Source organism: Bufo gargarizans, chromosome 1 (genome assembly GCF_014858855.1).
Source record: "Bufo gargarizans isolate SCDJY-AF-19 chromosome 1, ASM1485885v1, whole genome shotgun sequence".
NCBI lineage: Eukaryota > Metazoa > Chordata > Amphibia > Anura > Bufonidae > Bufo > Bufo gargarizans.
Window position 1 is genome coordinate 175,094,530 of NC_058080.1, and position 22,748 is coordinate 175,117,277.

At 43.1% G+C, this 22,748-nt stretch overlaps 1 protein-coding gene across 1 annotated transcript in view; it reads left to right on the top strand.

Annotated features, from left to right (window-relative positions):
* DCHS2 (dachsous cadherin-related 2) overlaps window positions 1-22,748 on the top strand; it is a 394,236-nt gene that overhangs the window by 290,357 nt on the left and 81,131 nt on the right. The window contains exons 5-6 of the mRNA XM_044300255.1: window positions 13,440-14,447; window positions 17,900-18,087. Coding sequence (XP_044156190.1) covers window positions 13,440-14,447; window positions 17,900-18,087 — 1,196 coding nt within the window. The remainder of the gene's footprint in view (window positions 1-13,439; window positions 14,448-17,899; window positions 18,088-22,748) is intronic.

Sequence of the window (22,748 nt, forward strand, 5' to 3'; positions counted from 1 at the left end):
AGGGCCGCACTGTGTAACGAAGAACTGCTCGCGGTGAAATGGAGAGACAAGCGTGACGTTTACATGCTCTCCTCCATTCACGCAGACACGACAATACAAATTGAGCGAGCAACCCGTGTCATTGAAAAGCCCCTCTCAGTCCACGACTATAACCTCCACATGGGAGGGGTGGACTTCAATGACCAGATGTTGTCTCCGTATTTAGTTTCCCGACGCACCAGACGCTGGTATAAGAAGGTGTCTGTATATTTAATTCAATTGGCTCTGTACAATAGTTTTGTTCTCTACAGTAAGGCTGGGAGAACTGGATCCTTCCTCAAATTTCAGGAAGAGATCATCGAGAACCTCCTGTATCCAGGAGGTTCCGTGGCCCCAACCACCAGTGTAGTTAGCCGTCTACACGAGCGACATTTCCCCAATGTCGTTCCTGGTACCTCAACCCAACAGTCACCCCGAAAAAGATGTCGTGTCTGTAGCAGGAGTGGAATAAGGCGTGACACCCGCTATTTCTGTCCTGACTGTCCGGACCACCCTGCCCTATGCTTTGGAGAGTGTTTCCGGAAGTACCACTTACAGGTACACTATTAGCATAGGGATCATCTCACCAGGACAGGCACACAGGGCTATTAGGGCCCATTCACTCACTGCTGCTGCAAACGTCTCCTTTCACATGGGACAAAGTGCATAACGCACTTCGCCACATCTTTGGGCGATTTGCGCTTTGCACATTGACCCATGGGGAAGGAGAGGTTTGTTCTATAAAGGTAAAAAACAAAAAAACAAAAAAAAAAACACACCAGTAAGCAAACACGTTAATGTTCAGTTAAAAAAGTTAAAGTTTATATGTTCTGTTGCAAAGTTAATAAAATTATTGCGTTGCGGCCTGGTTTTTTCTTTTTTTACCTTCCAGGTGGACCAACCGATTGACTAGCTGCAGCACCGATGTGCATTCTGACAGAAGCATTGCGCTGCTGTCAGATTACACGCAAGTCAGTGTATGCGGCGCTGCAAGACGGGATTTTCTCCTCTGCAGTGACAGATACGTTTGCCGAGGCATACGAGCTGAGGAGGAGGCGGCGTTCCTATGCTTTGGCAAGCACTTTGTATATATATATATATAAAAAAAAAATAAAAAATCCCGGCAATGATTTATTCATCCACATCGATTGATGTGAATGGAAAAATCTGGTTTGCCAGGGCATACGAGCTAAGTGGGTATGGATGTAGGGCGGAGCTCCTATGTCCTGGCAGACGCCTTTCCCCTCCATTTTTTTTTTTTGGCAGAGATTTTTTCATCCACATTGATCGATGCGAATGAAGAAATCTGTGCCGTTCATTTTTTTCTTTCAGCCCAGAGGCTGAACGGAAAAAAAAATCTCATTACCTGTATGCTCAATATAAGGAGAATAGCAGAAACTCCTAATGCTGGCCATACATGTAATGATTGCGGAGACCCTCAAATGCCAGGGCAGTACAAACACCCCTGAGTACGGCGATACCAGATGTGTGACACTTTTTTGATGCCAAGGTGGGCAAAGGGGCACATATTCCAAAGTGCACCTTTCGGATTTCACCGGTCATTTTTTACAGATTTTGATTGCAAAGTACTTCTCACACATATGGGCCCCTAAAATGCCAGGGCAGTATAACTACGCCACAAGTGACCCCATTTTGGAAAGAAGACACCCCAAGGTATTCCGTGAGGGGCATGGTGAGTTCCTAGAATTTTTTATTTTTTGTCGCAAGTTAGTGGAATATGAGACTTTGTAAGGAAAAAAGAGAAAAAAAAAAAATCATCATTTTCCGCTAACTTGTGACAAAAAATAAAAAATTCTAGGAACTCGCAGTGCCCCTCACGGAATACCTTGGGGTGTCTTCTTTCCAAAATGGGGTCACTTGTGGCGTAGTTATACTGCCCTGGCAATTTAGGGGCCCAAATGTGTGAGAAGTACCTTGCAATCAAAATGTGTAAAAAATGGCCTGCAAAATCTGAAAGGTGCACTTTGGAATATGTGCCCCTTTGCCCACCTTGGCAGCAAAAAAGTGTGACACATCTGGTATCGCCGTACTCAGGAGAAGTTGGGGAATGTGTTTTGGGGTGTCATTTTACATATACCCATGCTGGTTGAGAGAAATATCTTGGCAAAAGACAACTTTTCCCATTTTTTTTTTACAAAGTTGGCATTTGACCAAGATATTTTTCTCACCCAGCATGGGTATATGTAAAATGACACCCCAAAACACATTCCCCAACTTCTCCTGAGTACGGCGATACCAGATGTGTCACACTTTTTTGCTGCCAAGGTGGGCAAAGGGGCACATATTCCAAAGTGCACCTTTCGGATTTCACCGGTCATTTTTTACAGATTTTGATTGCAAAGTACTTCTCACACATATGGGCCCCTAAATTGCCAGGGCAGTATAACTACGCCACAAGTGACCCCATTTTGGAAAGAAGACACCCCAAGGTATTCCGTGAGGGGCATGGCGAGTTCCTAGAATTTTTTATTTTTTGTCGCAAGTTAGTGGAATATGAGACTTTGTAAGGAAAAAAGAGAAAAAAAAAATCATCATTTTCCGCTAACTTGTGACAAAAAATAAAAAATTCTAGGAACTCGCCATGCCCCTCACGGAATACCTTGGGGTGTCTTCTTTCCAAAATGGGGTCACTTGTGGCGTAGTTATACTGCCCTGGCAATTTAGGGGCCCAAATGTGTGAGAAGTACCTTGCAATCAAAATGTGTAAAAAATGGCCTGCAAAATCTGAAAGGTGCACTTTGGAATATGTGCCCCTTTGCCCACCTTGGCAGCAAAAAAGTGTGACACATCTGGTATCGCCGTACTCAGGAGAAGTTGGGGAATGTGTTTTGGGGTGTCATTTTACATATACCCATGCTGGATGAGAGAAATATCTTGGCAAAAGACAACTTTTCCCATTTTTTTAAACAAAGTTGGCATTTGACCAAGATATTTTTCTCACCCAGCATGGGTATATGTAAAATGACACCCCAAAACACATTCCCCAACTTCTCCTGAGTACGGCGATACCAGATGTGTGACACTTTTTTGCTGCCAAGGTGGGCAAAGGGGCACATATTCCAAAGTGCACCTTTTGGATTTCACCGGTCATTTTTTACACATTTTGATTGCAAACTTCTTCTCACACATTTGGGCCCCTAAATTGCCAGGGCAGTATAACTACCCCACAAGTGACCTCATTTTGGAAAGAAGACACCCCAAGGTATTCTGTGAGGGGCATGGCGAGTTCCTAGAATTTTTTATTTTTTGTCGCAAGTTAGTGAATTATGAGACTTTGTAAGAAAAAAAAAAAAAAAAAAATCATCATCATTTTCCGCTAACTTGTGACAAAAAATAAAAAGTTCTATGAACTCACTATGCCCATCAGCGAATACCTTAGGGTGTCTACTTTCCGAAATGGGGTCATTTGTGGGGGTTTTCTACTGTTTGGGCATTGTAGAACCTCAGGAATCATGACAGGTGCTCAGAAAGTCAGAGCTGTTTCAAAAAGCGGAAATTCACATTTTTGTACCATAGTTTGTAAATGCTATAACTTTTACCCAAACCATTTTTTTTTTTTGCCCAAACATTTTTTTTTTATCAAAGACATGTAGAACAATAAATTCGGCGAAAAATTTATATATGGATGTCGTTTTTTTTGCAAAATTTTACAGCTGAAAGTGAAAAATGTCATTTTTTTGAAAAAATCTTTACATTTTGATTAATAACAAAAAAAGTAAAAATGCCAGCAGCAATGAAATACCACCAAATGAAAGCTCTATTAGTGAGAAGAAAAGGAGGTAAAATTCATTTGTATGGTAAGTTGCATGACCGAGCGATAAACGGTGAAAGGAGTGTAGTGCCGAAGTGTAAAAAGTGCTCTGGTCATGAAGGGGGTTTCACCTAGCGGGGCTGAAGTGGTTAAGCACATCCTCCAGCAACACAGGGGATATAAAAAATGGCGAAAAACAACCCCAAGTACTTTAATTATCACCAGCATAATAAAGTACCCATACGAAAAAGAGCAGGGGGCGGCACAGTCAAACAAGCACACAGTCAGTATGCGGCGATCACAAATGCTCCAAGGCCAGCGAGGAGAGAGACGCTCGGCGGTGCACTGCTGCAAACAGTGAGTAGAGTGTAACAAATGTGGATCAGTAGAAGAAACATGCAGCGGCACTCACCGGTGTACGTCAAAACAGCTTTATTCAGCCACAATCAGGCCGGGGGTGGACAAGTCAGACACGCAATGGCAGCGGCGGCCGTTTCGCGCTAATTGCGCTTCATCAGGCTGTGCTTCAATGCGCGTCTGTGTCCGCACTTCCTTTAACCTCTAGTGCAGGCCGACGTCATACAAATGAACGAATCAGGCCGCACATAGGTAAAAGGGGTTGCGCTAAACAACTAAAAACATAGAAAGTGCAACATATTTGCAACACATCAGCAAGAAAAAAGAAACAAACATACAAGTATATACAGCACCTATGAATAAATAAAATCAAAGGAATTTGATTACAGGAAAGGGCTGAGGTCATTTCTGTCGTTTCTGTCGTTTAATCCGAGTTCTCCTAACGCTTGTGTACGCAGGATCCAACGGGCTTCCCTCTGCAGGAGGAGGCGGTGTCTATCCCCTCCCTGCAGAGGAGTGGGTACTATTTCTAATCCTTTGATTTTTTATTTATTCATAGGTGCTGTATATACTTGTATGTTTGTTTCTTTTTTCTTGCTGATGTGTTGCAAATATGTTGCACTTTCTATGTTTTTAGTTGTTTAGCGCAACCCCTTTTACCTATGTGCGGCCTGATTCATTCATTTGTATGACGTCGGCCTGCACTAGAGGTTAAAGGAAGTGCGGACACAGACGCGCATTGAAGCACAGCCTGATGAAGCGCAATTAGCGCGAAACGGCCGCCGCTGCCATTGCGTGTCTGACTTGTCCACCCCCGGCCTGATTGTGGCTGAATAAAGCTGTTTTGACGTACACCGGTGAGTGCCGCTGCATGTTTCTTCTACTGATCCACATAATAAAGTACCCCCTTAGACAAAACAGTCTAGTAATGTACCAGATTTATCTCAGTGACTGCTGGATGATAAATGGTTGAGCTGTTACTTGGAGCACCAGCTCTGTCAATCAAGAGGTGGAGTCGGCGTACTCAGCATTGGGGACATCCCGTCACGGGTGTAGAACTCTGCTTCATGCCATGAATCAATTATTGCAAATAAATTTGCTAATTTCTAATCCTCATGCCTTTTTCACTGATAGGCTACACACCTGTCTTGTTAAGCCAGTGTTTCCCAACCAGTGTGCCTCCAGCTGTTGCAAAACTACAACTCCCAGCATGCCCGCACAGCCAAAGGCTGTCCAGGCATGCTGGGAGTTGTAGTTTTGCAACAGCTGGAGGCACACTGGTTGGGAAACACTGTGTTAAGCCATGCCCTTGACAGACAAGTCAGGAAAAGTGTCTACAACAGTTAGATGTGGTGTAAAGCATGTACAACAGGTCTGTGGTGCAAAATTAGCTAAATTCTGTCACAATGACTAATAAATATATCCCCTGCTGACCTAGTGTGATATGTTTAATAATAGCAGGTCTATGCTGATACAGCATGATTTTCTAGTACATTATGCTACATGATAAACGTAGCTGTGCTCCAGTTGTACTGTTTATGGATGTACACGTAAGCATAAACTTGTGCATAGTTTCATTTATCACACACATATAAAAGAAGTAAATAAAAGACTACAACTACAACGGTATAGTACATGTCTCTCGGCATCTTACTAGTTTAACATAATAAACTAGTAAATGTGCAGGCAATATTTGTTTTTAAGTGTCCGTTTTATCAAGAAAATAGGCTTTCCAAAGAAATAACCGAGGAATAACTATATAATGTGTTGCACAGTAAAGCACCTGGAGCTAGCACAGTTTCTGTAATATAAAAGCAATGTAAAAAGAGTATCTAAATAATTACACCTAAGTGTGCAATGTGACACTTTGCAGATTGCATAATAAGTACAGCAGTAGAACTGTAAAAAGAAACTATAAAACTGCAGTCCTGTAGAATGATAAGATCAGTGACTGACTCTTCTTCAACTTATCAGTTTCACCTAAGGGGAAAAGAGAGACGCTGGTAACACCGATAACCAAGAAAACTACCCTATCTAACTTTAAGAGGACATGTCACCACAAAATGCAGTGCAATCGGAAAGCACCATGTTATAGAGCAGGAGAAGCTGAGCAGATTGATATATAGTTTTTCGGAAAAGATTCAATAAAACCTGAAATGTATGCATTTATATTTCTACTTTTTCTAACAGCTATCGGTACAGGAAGAAGATGATATCAGTGACTTGCAGCTATCTCTGTATACACACTTATACACACAATACTATAAGTCACTGATAACACCTCCCCCCAAACCGATAGCAAAGATAGAAATACATAAATTACAGGTTTTACTGATTCTTTTCCCACAAAAATAGATATAAATCTGCTCAGCTCCTCCTGCTCGTTTCAGATTGCACTGCATTTTGTGGCAACAGGTCCTCTTTTAAAGGACAACCCTTTTCTATGTGGAGGATTACCCATTCTGCTCTGCTCTATGACCCAAACAAGGGAGTCACAAACAAGCAGTGGTTTTCACTCTGGTGGACTCAGTCCATCCATGTACCAAATGGAGACCTCCATGTAAGGTCCCCTTCACATACACTCACCTAAAGAATTATTAGGAACACCATACTAATACAGTGTTGGACCCCCTTTTGTCTTCAGAACTGCCTTAATTCTACGTGGCATTGATTCAACAAGGTGCTGATAGCATTCTTTAGAAATGTTGGCCCATATTGATAGGATAGCATCTTGCAGTTGATGGAGATTTGAGGGATGCACATCCAGGGCATGAAGCTCCCGTTCCACCACATCCCAAAGATGCTCTATTGGGTTGCGATCTGGTGACTGTGGGGGCCATTTTAGTACAGTGAACTCATTTGTCATGTTCAAGAAACCAATTTGAAATGATTCGAGCTTTGTGACATGGTGCATTATCCTGCTGGAAGTAGCCATCAGAGGATGGGTACATGGTGGTCATGAAGGGATGGACATGGTCAGAAACAATGCTCAGGTAGCCCGTGGCATTTAAACAATGGTCAATTGGCACAAAGGGGCCTAAAGTGTGCCCAGAAAACATCCCCCACACCATTACACCACCACCACCACCAGCCTGCACAGTGGTAACAAGGCATGATGGATACATGTTCTCATTCTGTTTACGCCAAATTCGGACTCTACCATTTGAATGTCTCAACAGAAATCGAGACTCATCAGACCAGGCAACATTTTTCCAGTCTTCAACAGTCCAATTTTGGTGAGCTCGTGCAAATTGTAGCCTCTTTTTCCTATTTGTAGTGGAGTTGAGTGGTACCCGGTGGAGTCTTCTGCTGTTGTAGCCCACCTTTCTTTCCCATTCTGACATTTAGTTTGGAGTTCAGGAAATTTTCTTGACCAGGACCACAACCCTACATGCATTGAAGCAACTGCCATGTGATTGGTTGACTAGATAATCGCATTAATGAGAAATAGAACAGGTGTTCCTAATAATTCTTTAGGTAACATAGTAACATAGTAACATAGTACATAAGGCCGAAAAAAGACATTTGTCCATCCAGTTCGGCCTGTTATCCTGCAAGTTGATCCAGAGGAAGACCCCTCTCTAGTAGCTATAGCCTGTAATATTATTACGCTCCAGAAATACATCCAGGCCCCTCTTGAATTCCTTTATTGTACTCACCATCACCACCTCCTCAGGCAGAGAGCTCCATAGTCTCACTGCTCTTACCGTAAAGAATCCTTTTCTATGTTTGTGTACAAACCTTCTTTCCTCCAGACGCAGAGGATGTCCCCTCGTCACAGTCACAGTCCTGGGGATAAATAGCTGATGGGAGAGATCTCTGTACTGACCCTTGATATATTTATACATATTAATTAGATCTCCCCTCAGTCGTCTTTTTTCTAAAGTGAATAACCCTAATTTTGATAATCTTTCAGGGTACTGTAGTTGCCCCATTCCAGTTATTACTTTAGTTGCCCTCCTCTGTACCCTCTCCAGCTCTTGTATATCAATTGTGTTTGGCCAGCTACTTCAGGCTGGGAGCCAGACACAACTAATATATGTGCACTGCAGTGCACAGATTCGGCGTCTATACACTGATAGCACCGGACAGGAAACTCTGCATGCTTGCGCCATTTGACATCTAGAGTCATCAGTGATGCACTGGATGAATATGAATGATCCCACTATGATATTTTCCTCTGGCGTTCCCGAAGGGGATCTGAGACTGACTCCTGGATATATGAGAAGCTGGTCTTCTACTACATTTCTATGCCGTGGCCAGTGGCCACAAGAGGAAAAATGTATGGCTGCCTGCTTCTTAAATTTATCAGTGTTGAACCACTGAAAGGGAAGATGAAACAATCTAAAGTTTAGGGCATATATAGATATTGCAGATAGAACAACAAAAAAGCAATACAACAATACCTACTAACCATGGACAATACAAATAACAGTACATTTTTTGTAAAGACAATTAGCAAAATTTGATTATTTATTGTATTTTAAATCTGTTGGAAAAATGAACAAGAACGGTTATAAATATGTACACATATCCATTAAAGATCAAGTCAGTCCAACCATTCCAATTTCCTCCTATGATGCCTCACAATTCACCAAAGGCTTCTAGCTCCATCTTCTTTGTCTTCGCCTACAATTTCTATGACTTGCTATGGGGACTGGGAGAAGAGAGGTAACAATTGCCTTGGGGACATTTTCATTATTTTTCACGCCCGCTCATTTATAAAGTTAAATATATTGGAGGAGATTTATCAAACTAGTGTAAAGTATAACTGGCTTAGTTGCCTATAGCAACCAATCAGATTTCACCTTTCTATTTCCAAAGGAGCTGTGAAAAATGAAAGGAGGAATCTGATTGGTTGCTATGGGCAACTAAGCCAGTTCTACTTTACACCACTTTGATAAATCTCTCCCACTGTGTTTTAGACAACATATTTCATATTACAGTCCTCCCCCCTGAATCAGAAAATGGATCTGAATAGGTAGGAACTTAAAAAGGAGTTATTTTCAAAAATAATTCTACTTTAATTTTGTTTGCAGACTGTGCATCTAACTGAACATATATATGCATGTACCGTACATTTACTGCAGCGTTAGCTAAACAGTTTTGCAGCATGTGTAATTGTCCATCTGTCACAGGAATATTCGCAATACAGTCTGAAAAGGCTGTTCTCATATAACATTGCCAGCTTATGGGATTCTGGCTCTTTTCTGTTGTAATTTATACAAATACCCATTGATACTCAAATAACCGCACTCAAATCTGCAGAAAATATAATGTGGTAAGTGGGATAAGTGTATTCATGAAATCTGGCTCTGAACTACATAGTTGTTCCTGTGGTAAACAATAATAAGAAAAGAACTTGAAAAAAGTATTTGAAAAGAAAACTTTTTGTCTACAGCTTCTATGCAGATAGTCATTTATATAGCGCCACCATACTCCGCGGTGCTTTACAATTCAGAGGGTTCATGTACAAAGCAAAAAAAAAATATGACAATGTAACTGGCTAATATACAACTGATAAACTAGGAGTGAGGGCCCTGATCACAAGAGCTTACAATCTATGAGGAAGTGGGGGTGACACACAAGGTAGTTGATTGTGATATGTAGTAGTCAAGCCATTATTGTACTGGAAGCAGTGGTATAGGCCGATCTGCTTTGGGTGTGTGTGGGACTGTTAGAAGATAGAGTCTAGGTCTGAGGAGTTGGGGTGAGGGGTTACTAGGGGAACAGTCATTATAGGAATCTTGATAAGCGTGCCTGAAAAAATATATTTTAAGGCATGTTTGAAGGTAGGGAAGTTGGAAATTGACCTGATATTCCAGGGCAGAGCATTCCAGAGAGTAGGTGCATCTCAAGAAAAGTCTTGAAGACGGGAGTGAGAGGTACGAATTATGGAGGTTATTAATCTTAGGTCACCAGAACGAGAGCACGAGTAGGGTGGTAGATGGAGATGAGGGAGGAGATATTTGGAGGTTCAGCACTGTGGTGAACTTTATGGGTGAGGGTGAGAAGTTTGAACTGTATTCTGTGTTGGATGGGCAACCAGTGAAGTGACTGGCACAGACTAGTAGCATCAGTGTAGCGCTTGGATGAATGGATAGATGAGCCTGACTGCAGCATTTAGGACAGACTGAAGAGGGGAGAGTTTAGTGAGAGGGAGACCAATTAGTAATGCGTTGCAGTAGTCAAGATGAGAATGAATCAAAGCAACAACAAGAGTTTTGGCTATTTCCACAGTAATAAAAGGGTGGATTCTGGAGATATTCTTAAAGTGCAGATGGCAAGAGCGAGCAAGCAACTGGATATGGGGAATAAAGGAAAGATCAGAGTCAAACATGACCCCAAGACAGCGGGCATGTTGCACAGGAGTTATGATAGTGCTGCAGACCAAAACTGAAATATAAAGTTTAGGTGGGTTAGGTTACTTTCACATATGCGATTTTGCCTGATCCATCAGGGATCAGCAAAAATGCTTCCATTATTAATAATACAACCATCTGCATCAGTTATGAACTGATCCAGTTTTATTATCTTTAAAATAGTAATGACGGATCCAACATTGAAACCATTGCAAGTCAATGAGTGCCGACACCATTGACTTGCATTGTGGGTCATGCTCTGCATCCCATGTCGGACAGAAAACAGCTGCTTTCTGCGGTTTGCTCTCCGGTATGGGAACGCAACCAAACGGAACAGAATGCATTCTGGTACATTACATTCCCTTAAGTTCAGCTTAATCCACATTGACAATGGATGGGGACAAAACAGAAGCTTTTTTTCCTCTGGTATTGAGATCCTCTGCTGGATCTCAATACCGGAAAAGGAAATTGCAGATGTGAAAGTAGCCTTAGTAGATGGGGAAAAGACAAGAAGATCATTTCTTGAGAGGTTCAGTTTAAGATACAGAGAGGACAATATGTTAGAGACAGCTGCCAGACAATTACTGGTGTTTTGCAGTACAGCAGGGCTGATGTCAGGGGATGAACTGTATAGTTGGGTGTCGTCAGCATAGAGATGGTATTGAAAGCCAAATCTACTGATAGTCTGTCCGATGGGGGCTGTGTAGACAGAGAAGAGTAAAGGACCTAGGACTGAACCCTGAGGAACCCCAACAGCAAGAGGAAGATTAGAAGTAGAACCAGCGAATGATACACTAAAGAAGCAGCCAGAGAGAAAGGATCTATGTGTTTCCATCATCAGAGACGACAAACAAATGAGAGTGTATTCTAAATCTGGAATACTCCTTGTTCAGCGGGACCATAGACTACTACATACACTTATTGCAGTATACATATGTATACCTTTGCCTCAACCACTTAGCAAAGTGTAGCTGACTGATACTCCAGCATACTGCACAGTATATATACTGTATATATATATATATATATATATATATATATATATATATATATTAATGGGAGCAGAAGGTATACATATATAATATACAACATGACAGGCTGCTTAAAAAACAGAATGCCCTTATATTTGTCACTCTCATACACCTTTGTATTTTAAAGCTAATTGAATTAGGGGTTAGGGTTCTTTATTTCAGACTAGTTGAACTTTGGAGAGCGCTGCCAAGAGTGATAGGAATGGCAAAAACAATTGTCATAAAAGTTTGAGATTTATTCTGACTGATGGCATGGAAAATTATAATTGGCGTTGAATGATGTTTATTTATCAAGATAAATTATATGACTGCCATTGCGGGGTCAGGGAGGAATGTACTGTATGACCCCCTGTAACAGCAGCTCAATTCATCCAGAGGGTTTTACTTTGTCTCAGTGGAAATGCTAGGTCTGACTATGGTTAATCAAGAACAGACATGTTTTTTCTCATTCCAGGTATCAATATGCGATAACTAGCTAACTGCATATGAATCAAACGTTAAATTGCCAAAAGACAAGTTAAATGTTATGCAACAGTGCATTTAACATGTTTAAGCAACCCTCTGATTCAAGAAAAAAAAAATCACATGAACTTGGGAAAGAAGCCTTACTTGGGGCCCTCCTTTTCATCTTTTCAATGACAAATCCACAAATTTCTAGGCTCCCTTTTCTGTCCTACAAGATGGCTGCACCACGTCTCAGACTATCTGATTCATTTGTTAGTCCAAGACACTTTCCGCTTGTGGAGCCATGCTCTTTGATTGTCCAGCACTGTTTATGTGAGAAGTTCTGGCCAATCCAAGGACATAATATAAATATAGGCCCATAAAGTATACAACAAAATCAAACAAAAAATTGTACAAAACACATGTATGCATAAATTTTGCCCACATACAAAACAAAAGAATAAAGGAATGAGAGGGAGATAGAAAAATGTCTTGAGGAGGAAAAGCTAGTGGGACACAGGTACTGGGTCTCTTCCCCTATGTGACCCTATAGCTTCCTCCAATTTCCACCTCTCTGCATGCCTCTGATTGTCCCTGTGTAACGACTATGACTGCACACCCTTCGTCAGGGAGACAAAGAATCAGGGGTATACTCATGCCAGCTCCAGTAGTCTTTATCAAGCATACTATGTAGTCAAAACATACTATGTAGTCGAAACGTTGCACTTTATTGGCGTTATTGCACATTTTATCATGGACCCACTGTGAATAAAGTTCACTTCTTGATATGCTTCCATCAACTTGTGTTTGCTGATCGGATGACCAAGGTGGATCTGAGGTTGTGGATGGGCTGATGCATTTCGGCTAGAGTCTACGTGGTATTTGAGTGCTGTTCTGAATATAGTATTTGAGTATTTGCTATCCTCTGGATAGGTCATCAGTATCTGACCTGTGGGGGTCTGACACCTGGGACCCCACAGATCAGCTGTTCAAGAAGGCATCGGCGCTCACTGTAGTGCCGAGGCCCTCTCTTAGCTTTTCCTAGGCCAATGACAAGGCCGCGGCCTTCTTACATGTTAGAAAGCACTGCGCCGCACATATAGCAGCTGTGCTTAGTATCGCACTCAGCCCCATTCACTTGGGCTGAGCTGCTCCTAGGCCACCTGTCTGATGAATGTATTGTCATTGGCCTAGGAAAAGCTGAGAGTGGGCCTCGGCACTACAGTGAGCGCCGCTGCCTTCTCAAACAGCTGAGGGTTCCTGGTTGTCGGACACCCACCAATCAGATTCCGACGACCAATCCAGAGAATAGGTCATCAGTATTAAAGTCTCGGAAAACCCCATTTAATATGAGCACTTTCCGACTTGACTGTTTGTCAGTTGATATGTACCTAGTACAGTATGTACTGTTCCCTTTAATAACATTATTCTTCTGCTTTGTACTATCTTGTTTAGATTCCATTGATCCTGTATCATACAGAATATTGTCTGGTGATCCACATCAGATGTTCTCCATAAACTCCCAGTTTGGTATCATTACAACAAGAAAGCTACTGGATCATGAATCTCAGCCCATTATTGTTCTTACTGTCCAGGCACATCTAGGGAGCTCTCCGGTCTTCAGCAGTACACAGGTCAACATTACTATAACGGACGTCAACGACAACCCGCCTGTTTTTTTAAGGGTGAATGAAAGAATAAGCTTACCCCAGACAACTTCTCCTGGCAGTGCACTGTATATTGCTCAAGCAGAAGACATAGATGATGATTATAATGGATTGATCACCTACAGCATTGCTAGTGAAAAGCAAGACATGTTTAGCATTGACCCTAACCTTGGAATTTTGTACCTAAATACAACTTTAACAATGGTCTGTGAGCATATTCTCCTAATAACGGCTGAAGATAACGGACGTCCTCCCTTAAGTTCCCTCCTCACATTAACTGTTAGTGTTACAAAGAACAATCTTGGTAATGCTTTGACTTTTGGAAATTTGGTGCATCAAGTTGAAATCAATGAAGATTTCACTATCAACTCAAGAATCATTCAGGTAAAAGCCTACTTTGATGGGGCACAAAGTCAGCAGACTAGAATCATTTACTCCTTGCTCCCTGCGGATTCAGTTATATTTGGAATCAGTCGGAATACAGGATGGATCTTTCTGCGTCGGTCTTTGGATTATGAGAAAGCGAACATATATAATCTGATTGTAGTGGCAAGAAGCATGGACCCGTTTAAAGATCAGACTGCAACCACTTCTATAATTGTGAAGATTTTGGATGTAAATGACAATTACCCAATTTTCAATCAGCACATCTATTTCTTCACTCTTCCTGAAAATCCATCTCCTCATGGTGTGGTTGGGACAATCAGGGCACTGGATATGGACTCAGGGAGGAATGGACAGCTCTCATACTTTCTTCTTTCTGAGGACAATTATTTTCATATCAACTCTAAGACAGGTAATGCCACACAAATTCTGTCGCTAGAATTTCATCTATTGATGTACTATGGTGGAGAAGACCTTGTACAGTCACCAATATTTTATATGGATCTGCAAGTATTACCTTAACATACTTTATTTGCAGTGTTGGGCGCGAATATTCGAATTGCGAATATCAGCACTTCGAGAATTCGCGAATATTTAGTATATAGTGATATATATTCGTAATTTTAAATATTCTAGATTTTATTTTCAACAGTAACCTTCCTTCTTGCTTTTGGGCCAATGAGAAGGCTGCAATGTCTTTGTCAGAGCTTAGCAACATCCCTAGCAACCAATAGGAAAGATGCTTACCCCTTCCTATATAAGAACCTCCCCAGCAGCCATTTTTCACAGTTTTTTAAGTTCTGAGAGAGACAGCAGTGTTATTGCTGTGCTCTATGCTTTCCTGTGTCATTACATTAGATAGATAGTTAGATAGCTTATATATAATACAGATAGTTAGTGGGAGATAGTCAGTGTAGGTTATATCCTGATATAGTGTAGCTGTTGCAGTGTGTTAGGAAGACCTGCTAAAATGTGAAGTTTCACATATTGTGCCAAAATATTTGCATCATTAGTGCCGATTAGCTCAATCGCGAATATATTAGAGCACTCTAACTGCATATAAAGCCATTTTTAATGTTCTGCCGTGCCAACCATTTTCTCTAGTCTCAGGAAACTTCTAGCAGCTTGGAAAATGTAGCAAAAGTGACCCACGCCTGTATTTCGCACACATTACACGAATATTACATTGCCAATTTTTTGCAATCAAGAAAATAATCTCAAATTCGCGAATATATGACGAATATTCACCCAAATTTTAGTGAAATATCGTGAATTCAAATATAGCCCCTGCTGCTCATCACTATTTATTTGTATTGCTTTATGGAAAAAGGTATCTTTTGTTTCTGTCTGCTATTTGGAAGAGCTCTTTATTTATGTCAAAGATGTCTTCTCTCTTCTTGTGTTGATTCTTGGGTCGCCACTCCATTATATACTCTAAATCCCAAGTTAGTCCTCAGGTGGCAGTCATCCCAACTTCTGGGCTGTGCTTTACTGTCCCAGCAGCCGTGCAGATGAGGGAACTTTTGAAGGACAAACATTGTCCATTCTGTAATTGAACCTACGGTTTAAGAGAGGCTCAGTTTAACTTTAGGTTCCTTTTTGCTACCCCGTGGCACCTTTATGATAGACTCACCAGTGCCTCCACTTTATTCTCCTGTGGTGATTGGGAATGGGTCATCTTTATAGCAGGCACTACACAGTAACATGACATACCGTATTGTTTGCCCTATAAGACGCACTGGGCGATAAGACACACCTAGGTTTTAGAAGAGGACAATAAGAAAAAAATATTTTTCATTAGACCTCAGATCAGCAATCAGACCCCGAATGTTAATCAGACCTCAGCCCACAGCCCCAATCAGATCCCCAATGTTAATAAGATCTCAGATCAGACCCCAATGTGAATGACCCCGAATCAGACCTCAGATCAGAGCCCAATATAAAGAAGACAACAATCAGACTTTAAAAAGGACCCCCATGTCTCATATCAGCCCCCAGCCATATGTACTCAGCCCCCAACCATTTGTACTCAGCCCCCAGCCATTTGTACTCAGCCCCCAGCCATTTGTACTCAGCCCCCAGCCATTTGTACTCAGCCCCCAGCCATTTGTACTCAGCCCCCAGCCATATGTGAGCAGCCCCCAGCCATAATTCAGCCTCAAATCACAAAATAAAAAAAAACACTTACCTCTTTTGCTCCTGGACGCCACTGCTCCTCATATTGCGATCCTCTTCCTCCTGCTGTTGGCTGTGCTGTAAACTGGCGCTCACAGCGTGAGGTCACAGAGCGCCCTCACGCTGTGTGCAGCCTTCACAGCCAACAGCAGAGGACCAGGAAGCGGTGAGTACAGAGCCTTCACCGCTTCCTGGTCCTCTGGTACTAATGAGCACTTCCATAATGGAGCGAAAAATGCAGTAGGTAAAAGTGCTCTACTACATTACAGAAGCTCTGCTAGGCTTCGTCACGAAGCAAATTTTATTTTGAAAATTCGGCAAAGCAGCCAAATCGAATTCTAGAGATGCACGACCACAGCTGCTTGATTGCAGGGTGGTCGTAACCATGAAATGAACAGTGATGGAAAAATTATTTAAGGCAGGAATGAAAGCAATATGGACAATCACAATACATTGGTAATTGCCTTTTATTAACTTTCTCTTCCTAATGCCACTTGCTGAAATGACAAAACCCCTTTAAGTTCCTCATCAGGACCTAAATACTGTATGTGTCTTCAAATGTGAAGCTTGATACTCAATGAATTATTGAAAATATTTATCATTCAATGGAGGAATTAAGGACTCCAAGAAGTGGCGCAATTTGGTACATCTAGGTGTAAAGAATGTTTCTGCCCCTAGTCCAAAAAGGGGAGGAGGGAGTATGGCTCACAAAAATGGGTGTGGCTGCACGGAAAAGAGGAGTGGCCTGAGCCGCTACATTTTATGTCAAAATTATGTCACAGTTCTTGCGTAAAGTCTCAAAGCAAGCTATCCAATATAGTTGGCTTAAAGTTAAGTCGCCGAGGCAACCACATTTAGTGATTTAAAGTCAATGAAAAGATTACAAATTATTTTCTGCAATCATTTACTTGATTATTAGAGGATCATTCACTATATTTAGGTGGCAATGATTTGCATAAAACACACTTGTTTTTTACATTGTTCACTTTACTAAAAGATCACATGATGCATCTTTACATTACCACAATTCAAAAATGGCAAATAATGGATTTGTTCACATAAATAATATTACAGGCGTTGAGTGAACGCTTTCAGTACAGGCCTTCTGTATCTACATACATTTACACTACACCATTATCGTCCAACATGAAATGTTAAGCCTGTATTACACTGGCACATTTTCCGCCAGATGATCGCTAACGAGTGTTCGTAGTAACGGTCGTTAGCGATCATATGGCAGGCTAATACTGCTGCCAATGAACAAGCAACCGTCTAATCACGATCTGCTGCTGGCAAACAATGAGTCCTTATGGGGACAAGCGATGACATAAGAGTCGCCCCCTCCCCATGCTGTGGAGGAGATCGCTGCATGTAATAGCAGCGTTCTCCTCCGCTAGCGAGCAGGCGATTGCTAGGAAGGAACACTTCCTTCCCGACAATCGCCTTCAGAATTGGGTTGTGTAAGACAACCTTTAGCGTTCGAATTGTAACTATTATCTACTAATCTAAATGTACCTATCCCTGCACCACATTTCTCATGCCATGAGCCCCTGTGATAAATCTGGTGCAGGTCTAGATAGCCGGTCTAAGGATTAGTAAGTCTGGCCGTTAGTCTTACAGATAATCACGTAACAACTGGCAGTTTTATAACTTTAAATTCCCTATTGTCTTTGCTTATATTTTGTACAGGCGAATTGATGAATTCTGAATCCTTGGATCGTGAAGTTAAAGCATATCATCACCTCACTGTATTGGTGACTGACCATGGCACGCCACGCCGCAATGCCACAGCTGCAGTTTACATCACAGTCACTGACCTTAATGACAACAAGCCATTCTTTCCCCAGTCGCCATCAGGGAAGCAGCTGCATGTAAAGGTTTGTCTGGAACCGTATGACTTTTATTCAGTGCATGAGGCTGCCATCTAGTGGTCATAACATCTAATTGCACCAACCAGCCTGGATTGCATAAAAAATGCTGGAATTGTATTATGCAAGTGGAAACCATGTAAAAAAGCAAGTGTTCTGTTTACTACATGGTTTTATATTCTGTTATGCACTCTTAAGCCCTGAAATATTGAAACTAAATTTGCATTACCTGTACGTTCAGTCTTCCTAAGATTTCCAACATGACATTTTAAGTACTATCCCTAGCTTCTCATGACATGAATTTTTTTTTTAGAAACATACTACAAATTGTCTGTTCCTTAAATTAAGGGGTTTGTCTGACTAATCTCAAAACCTTCTCAAAGCACCTAAGTGTGTCAACATAATAATAGAACATATACTAACTTATTCCCGCTCTGCCATCTGCTCCGCTCCATGGCTGTATACCACACATTCCCACTGCAACCAATCACTGGCGTCAGAGGTCTCCTACTGGAGATCAGTGCCTGCATTGGCTTAATATCTGTGGGACTGCTTGAGATAGCTGAGTACAATCGCTTTGCAATTTCCAGCAGTCCTATAGAGATGAGTGGAGTGACAGTAAACTCTGCTCATTTTGGTGGAGACTGCAGTATACATGGCCTCCATTCTCATGATTGGTGGGCTTCTCAATGGTAGAACTCCCACAAATCTAATAGTTATCCCCCCCATCCTGTGCATAGGGTATAACTTTAAATTAATGGAATACCCTTTTAAAGTAACAAAATAATCCATGAAACATCTATTTAATTCCCCCCCTGAATACAACATTATTACGGCTCATGCACAGGACTGCTGCCTGTTTTACGGTCCGCAAATTGCGGATCCGCAAAACATGGATATCGGGTGTCTGCATTCCGCATTTTGCAGAACGAAACACCTGGGCCACAATAGAACAGTCTTAACCTTGTCTGTAATGCGGACAAGAATAGGACATGTTCTATATTTCTATGGGTGCCATGGAACAGACAAACGGATGAGGATAGGACACAATGTGCTGTCTGCATCTTTTGCAGTCCCAATGAAGTGAATAGGTCCACATTAGTGTTGATCGAGCACCAAAGTGCTCGAGTAGAACAATTTGGGATGCTCGGGTGCTGTACAGAGCACAGAGCACAATAGAATTTAATAGGAGAACCCCAGCATTAAACCAGGCACCCCCTGCTCTGAAGAGGGGAGGGTGTCTGGTTCACAGGAAAAAGTGATAAATTCATGGAAACACCACTGAAATGGTTCGGGAACAGCATGGGGAGGATGTCTGGATGCATATTGGACTCCCAGGTCACTGCTGGGAACGATGTTGTCCGAGTAGTACGCCACTTCTACAGACTGACAATAATACGCACCAAACCGAAAATAAAATCGATTTTAGACGGAGGAAAAATTGTGAGGAAACATTCTTTCCTGTATATTTACTTGTATATAAAGTGCAAGTGCTGCCAAAAATTACAAGGAAGAGGCACTCCGATACAACTTGTATATCACATAATGGAGGGCCTCATTCACATTGTGGTACAATTGTTCAGGTAGTGGCACTAAGTGAAAGGGCTGCCAAATATTACAAGGAACCAGGCACTCCATTACACATAAAGGAGGGCATCATACACACCCTTGAAAAATTATGATTGATGGCCTGCTGGTGACCCTCTCAAACATAAGGGGCGAAGGCCTGCTGCTGAGCTGACCATCTAAAAAATTAGAGGTGAGGGTCTGCTGCTGAGCTGACTATCTAAAACATTATGGGTGAGGGCCTGCTGGTGACCCTCTAAAACATTAGGATGAGGGTCTGCTGCTGATCTGACCATCTAAAACATTAGGGGTGAGGGTCTGATGCCGAGCTTACCCTCTAAAACATTAGGAGTGAGAGCAGCCTAAAAAGCATGTTGATATGATGGAGGAGGAGGACGACGAGAAAAGGAAGATTGAACCATATGCCCTTTTTTGTGGTGGAAGGGGTGCATTGGAATACAGTGTATTCAATACACCATAAAAGCCACATTTAAAGTGCTTTATTTTCAGCCGCTTTCCTCTGGTGGAGTAGAGAAGTCAGGTGCAATCCAGGCCTTGTTCATTTTGATAAGAGTCAACCTGTCAGCATTTTCAGTTGACAGGCGAATGCGCTTATCAGTTATTATGCCCCCAGCAGCACTAAATACCTGCTCAGACAAAACGCTGGCAGCCAGGCCAAGGGTTAGAGCGCCAGTTCGTGCCACGTGTCCAGCTTGGACACCCAACACCCAATAGTTGTAAGGCACAGAGGGATTACTGAGGACGCTGACATGGTCTGCTACGTATTCCTTCACCATCTTCCAAAACTTTGCCCTCCTTGTGACACTAGGTCCTGCATCTGGATGAGGGTGCTGGCAGGTAGTCATGAAACTGGTCCAGGCCTTGGAGAGTGTTGCCCTGCCTCTGTTAGAACTGCTGTGTGTTCCCCTCATCTCCCCTCCTCAGTTGCCCAAGGAACTACAAACTCTGCCGCCAGTGTTCTCAGCTGGAAATTTTTGGAGCAATTTTTCCACAAGGACCTTCGGGTATTGCACCATTTTGCTAGTCCTCTCCACCACAGGAATGAGAGATGAGAAGTTCTCTTTGTAGCGGGGGTCAAGAAGGGTGAACAACCAGTAATCGGTGTTGGCCAAAATGCGTATAACACGAGGGTCACGGGAAAGGCAGCATAACATAAAGTCAGCCATGTGTGCCAGAGTCCCAACAGACAAGACTTCACTGTCCTCATCAGGAGGATGACTCTCAATCTCCTCATCCTCTTCCTCCTCTTCGGCCCATCCACTCTGAACAGATGGAAAAAACCCGCTATGGGTACTACCCTCTGTAGCGGAGGAAATCATCTCCTGCTCCTCCTCATCATCCAATTCGCGGTGAGAAGATGAATGGAGGGTGGTCTGGCTATCACCCTGTGTACTTTCTTCCCCCATTTCCACCTCTTCCATATGCAAAGTGTCCGCCTTCATTGTGAGCAGCGAGCGTTTCAGTAGACACAGAAGTGGGATGGTTACGTTGATAATAGCGGCATCGCCGCTCACCATCTGTGTTGATTCCTCAAAGTTGTGTAAAACCTTACAGAGGTCAGACATCCATGCCCACTCGTCGCTTGTGAAGAGCGGAAGCTGACTGGAAAGGCGACGACCATGTTGCAGCTGGTATTCCACTACTGCCCTCTGCTGCTCACAAAGCCTGGCCAACATGTGGAACGTGGAGTTCCAGTGCGTGCTCATTTCGCACAACAGTCAGTGAGCTGACAATTGCAAGCACTGCTGCAGCATTGCCAGACCGGCAGCAGCTGTAGCTCACTTTTGGAAATGGGCACACACAAGGCGCACCTTCACCAGTAGCTCAGGCAAATTAGGGTAGGTTTTGAGAAACCGCTGAACCACTAAGTTGAACACGTAGGCCAGGCATGGGATGTGTGCGAGCTTGCCGAGCTCCAAAGCCGCCACCAAGTTACAGCCATTATCAGACACAACCATGCCTGGTTGTAGGTTGAGTGGCGAGAGCAACAGCTCAGTCGGGTCCCTTATACCCTGCCACAGCTCTGTGGCGGTGTGCTGTTTGTCACCTAGGCAAATAAAATTCTGCACGACCTGTTGCCGCTTCCCCACTGCAGTGCTACACTGCTTTCAGCTACTGACTGATGGCTGACTGGTGCTGCAAGATGAGAATTCAGAGGTGGAAGTGGAGGAGGAGGTGGAGGAGGAGAAGAAGGTGTTGCAGCAACTAATGTAGGTGGTTGCGGAAATCCTGATGGAAGTAGGGCCCGCAATCCTTGGCGTCGGTAGCCATCCCAGGGTACAACTCGCTCCCGGCCTCCACAGCGTTCACCTAGTGTGCCGTCAGGGAAATGTAGCGACCCTGGCCACAAGCACTTGTCCATATGTAAGTCGTTAAGTGAACCGCATTGGTAAGGGCACGGGTGATGTTACGGGACACATGCTCGTGTAAGGCGGGGACGGCACACCGGGAAAAATAGTGGCGGCTGGGGACTGAGTAATGAGGGACGGCCGCCGCCATCAGGCTGCGGAAAGCCTCAGTGTCCACAAGCCTAAATGGCAACATTTGCAGGGCCAGCAATTTGGAAAGGTGCGCATTTAATGCTATGGCCTGTGGGTGGGTGGCTAGGTATTTGTGCTTTCGTTCAAAGGCCTGGGGTATGGACATTTGTACGCTGCACTGGGACACAGAAGTGGATGTGCTAGCTGATGGTGCTTGCCAAGGTCCAGGTGCAGGGCGGGAGGCCTCTGGGCCTGCGTCTTGGACTGGGGATTGGCCAGCACGTAACACAGGGGAAAAGGAGGCAGTGGTGTGACCCCCAGGCACTGATTGTGGACACAAGCGTTCGGCCCACCTATTACGGCGCTTTGATGCCATGTGGCGGATCATGCTGCTGGCGGTGAGGTTGCTATTGTTGACGCCCCTGCTCATTTTGGTACGGCACAGGTTGCAAATGACAATTCTTTTATCGTCTGCACTTTCCTCAAAAAAGCGCCAGACTGCGAAACAGCTACCCCTTGGCAAGGGAGATTGTCATAAGGGGGTGCTCTGGGGAACAGTTGTGGGCCTGTTTGGTGTGGCCCTCCTTTTCCTGTTTTCCACCC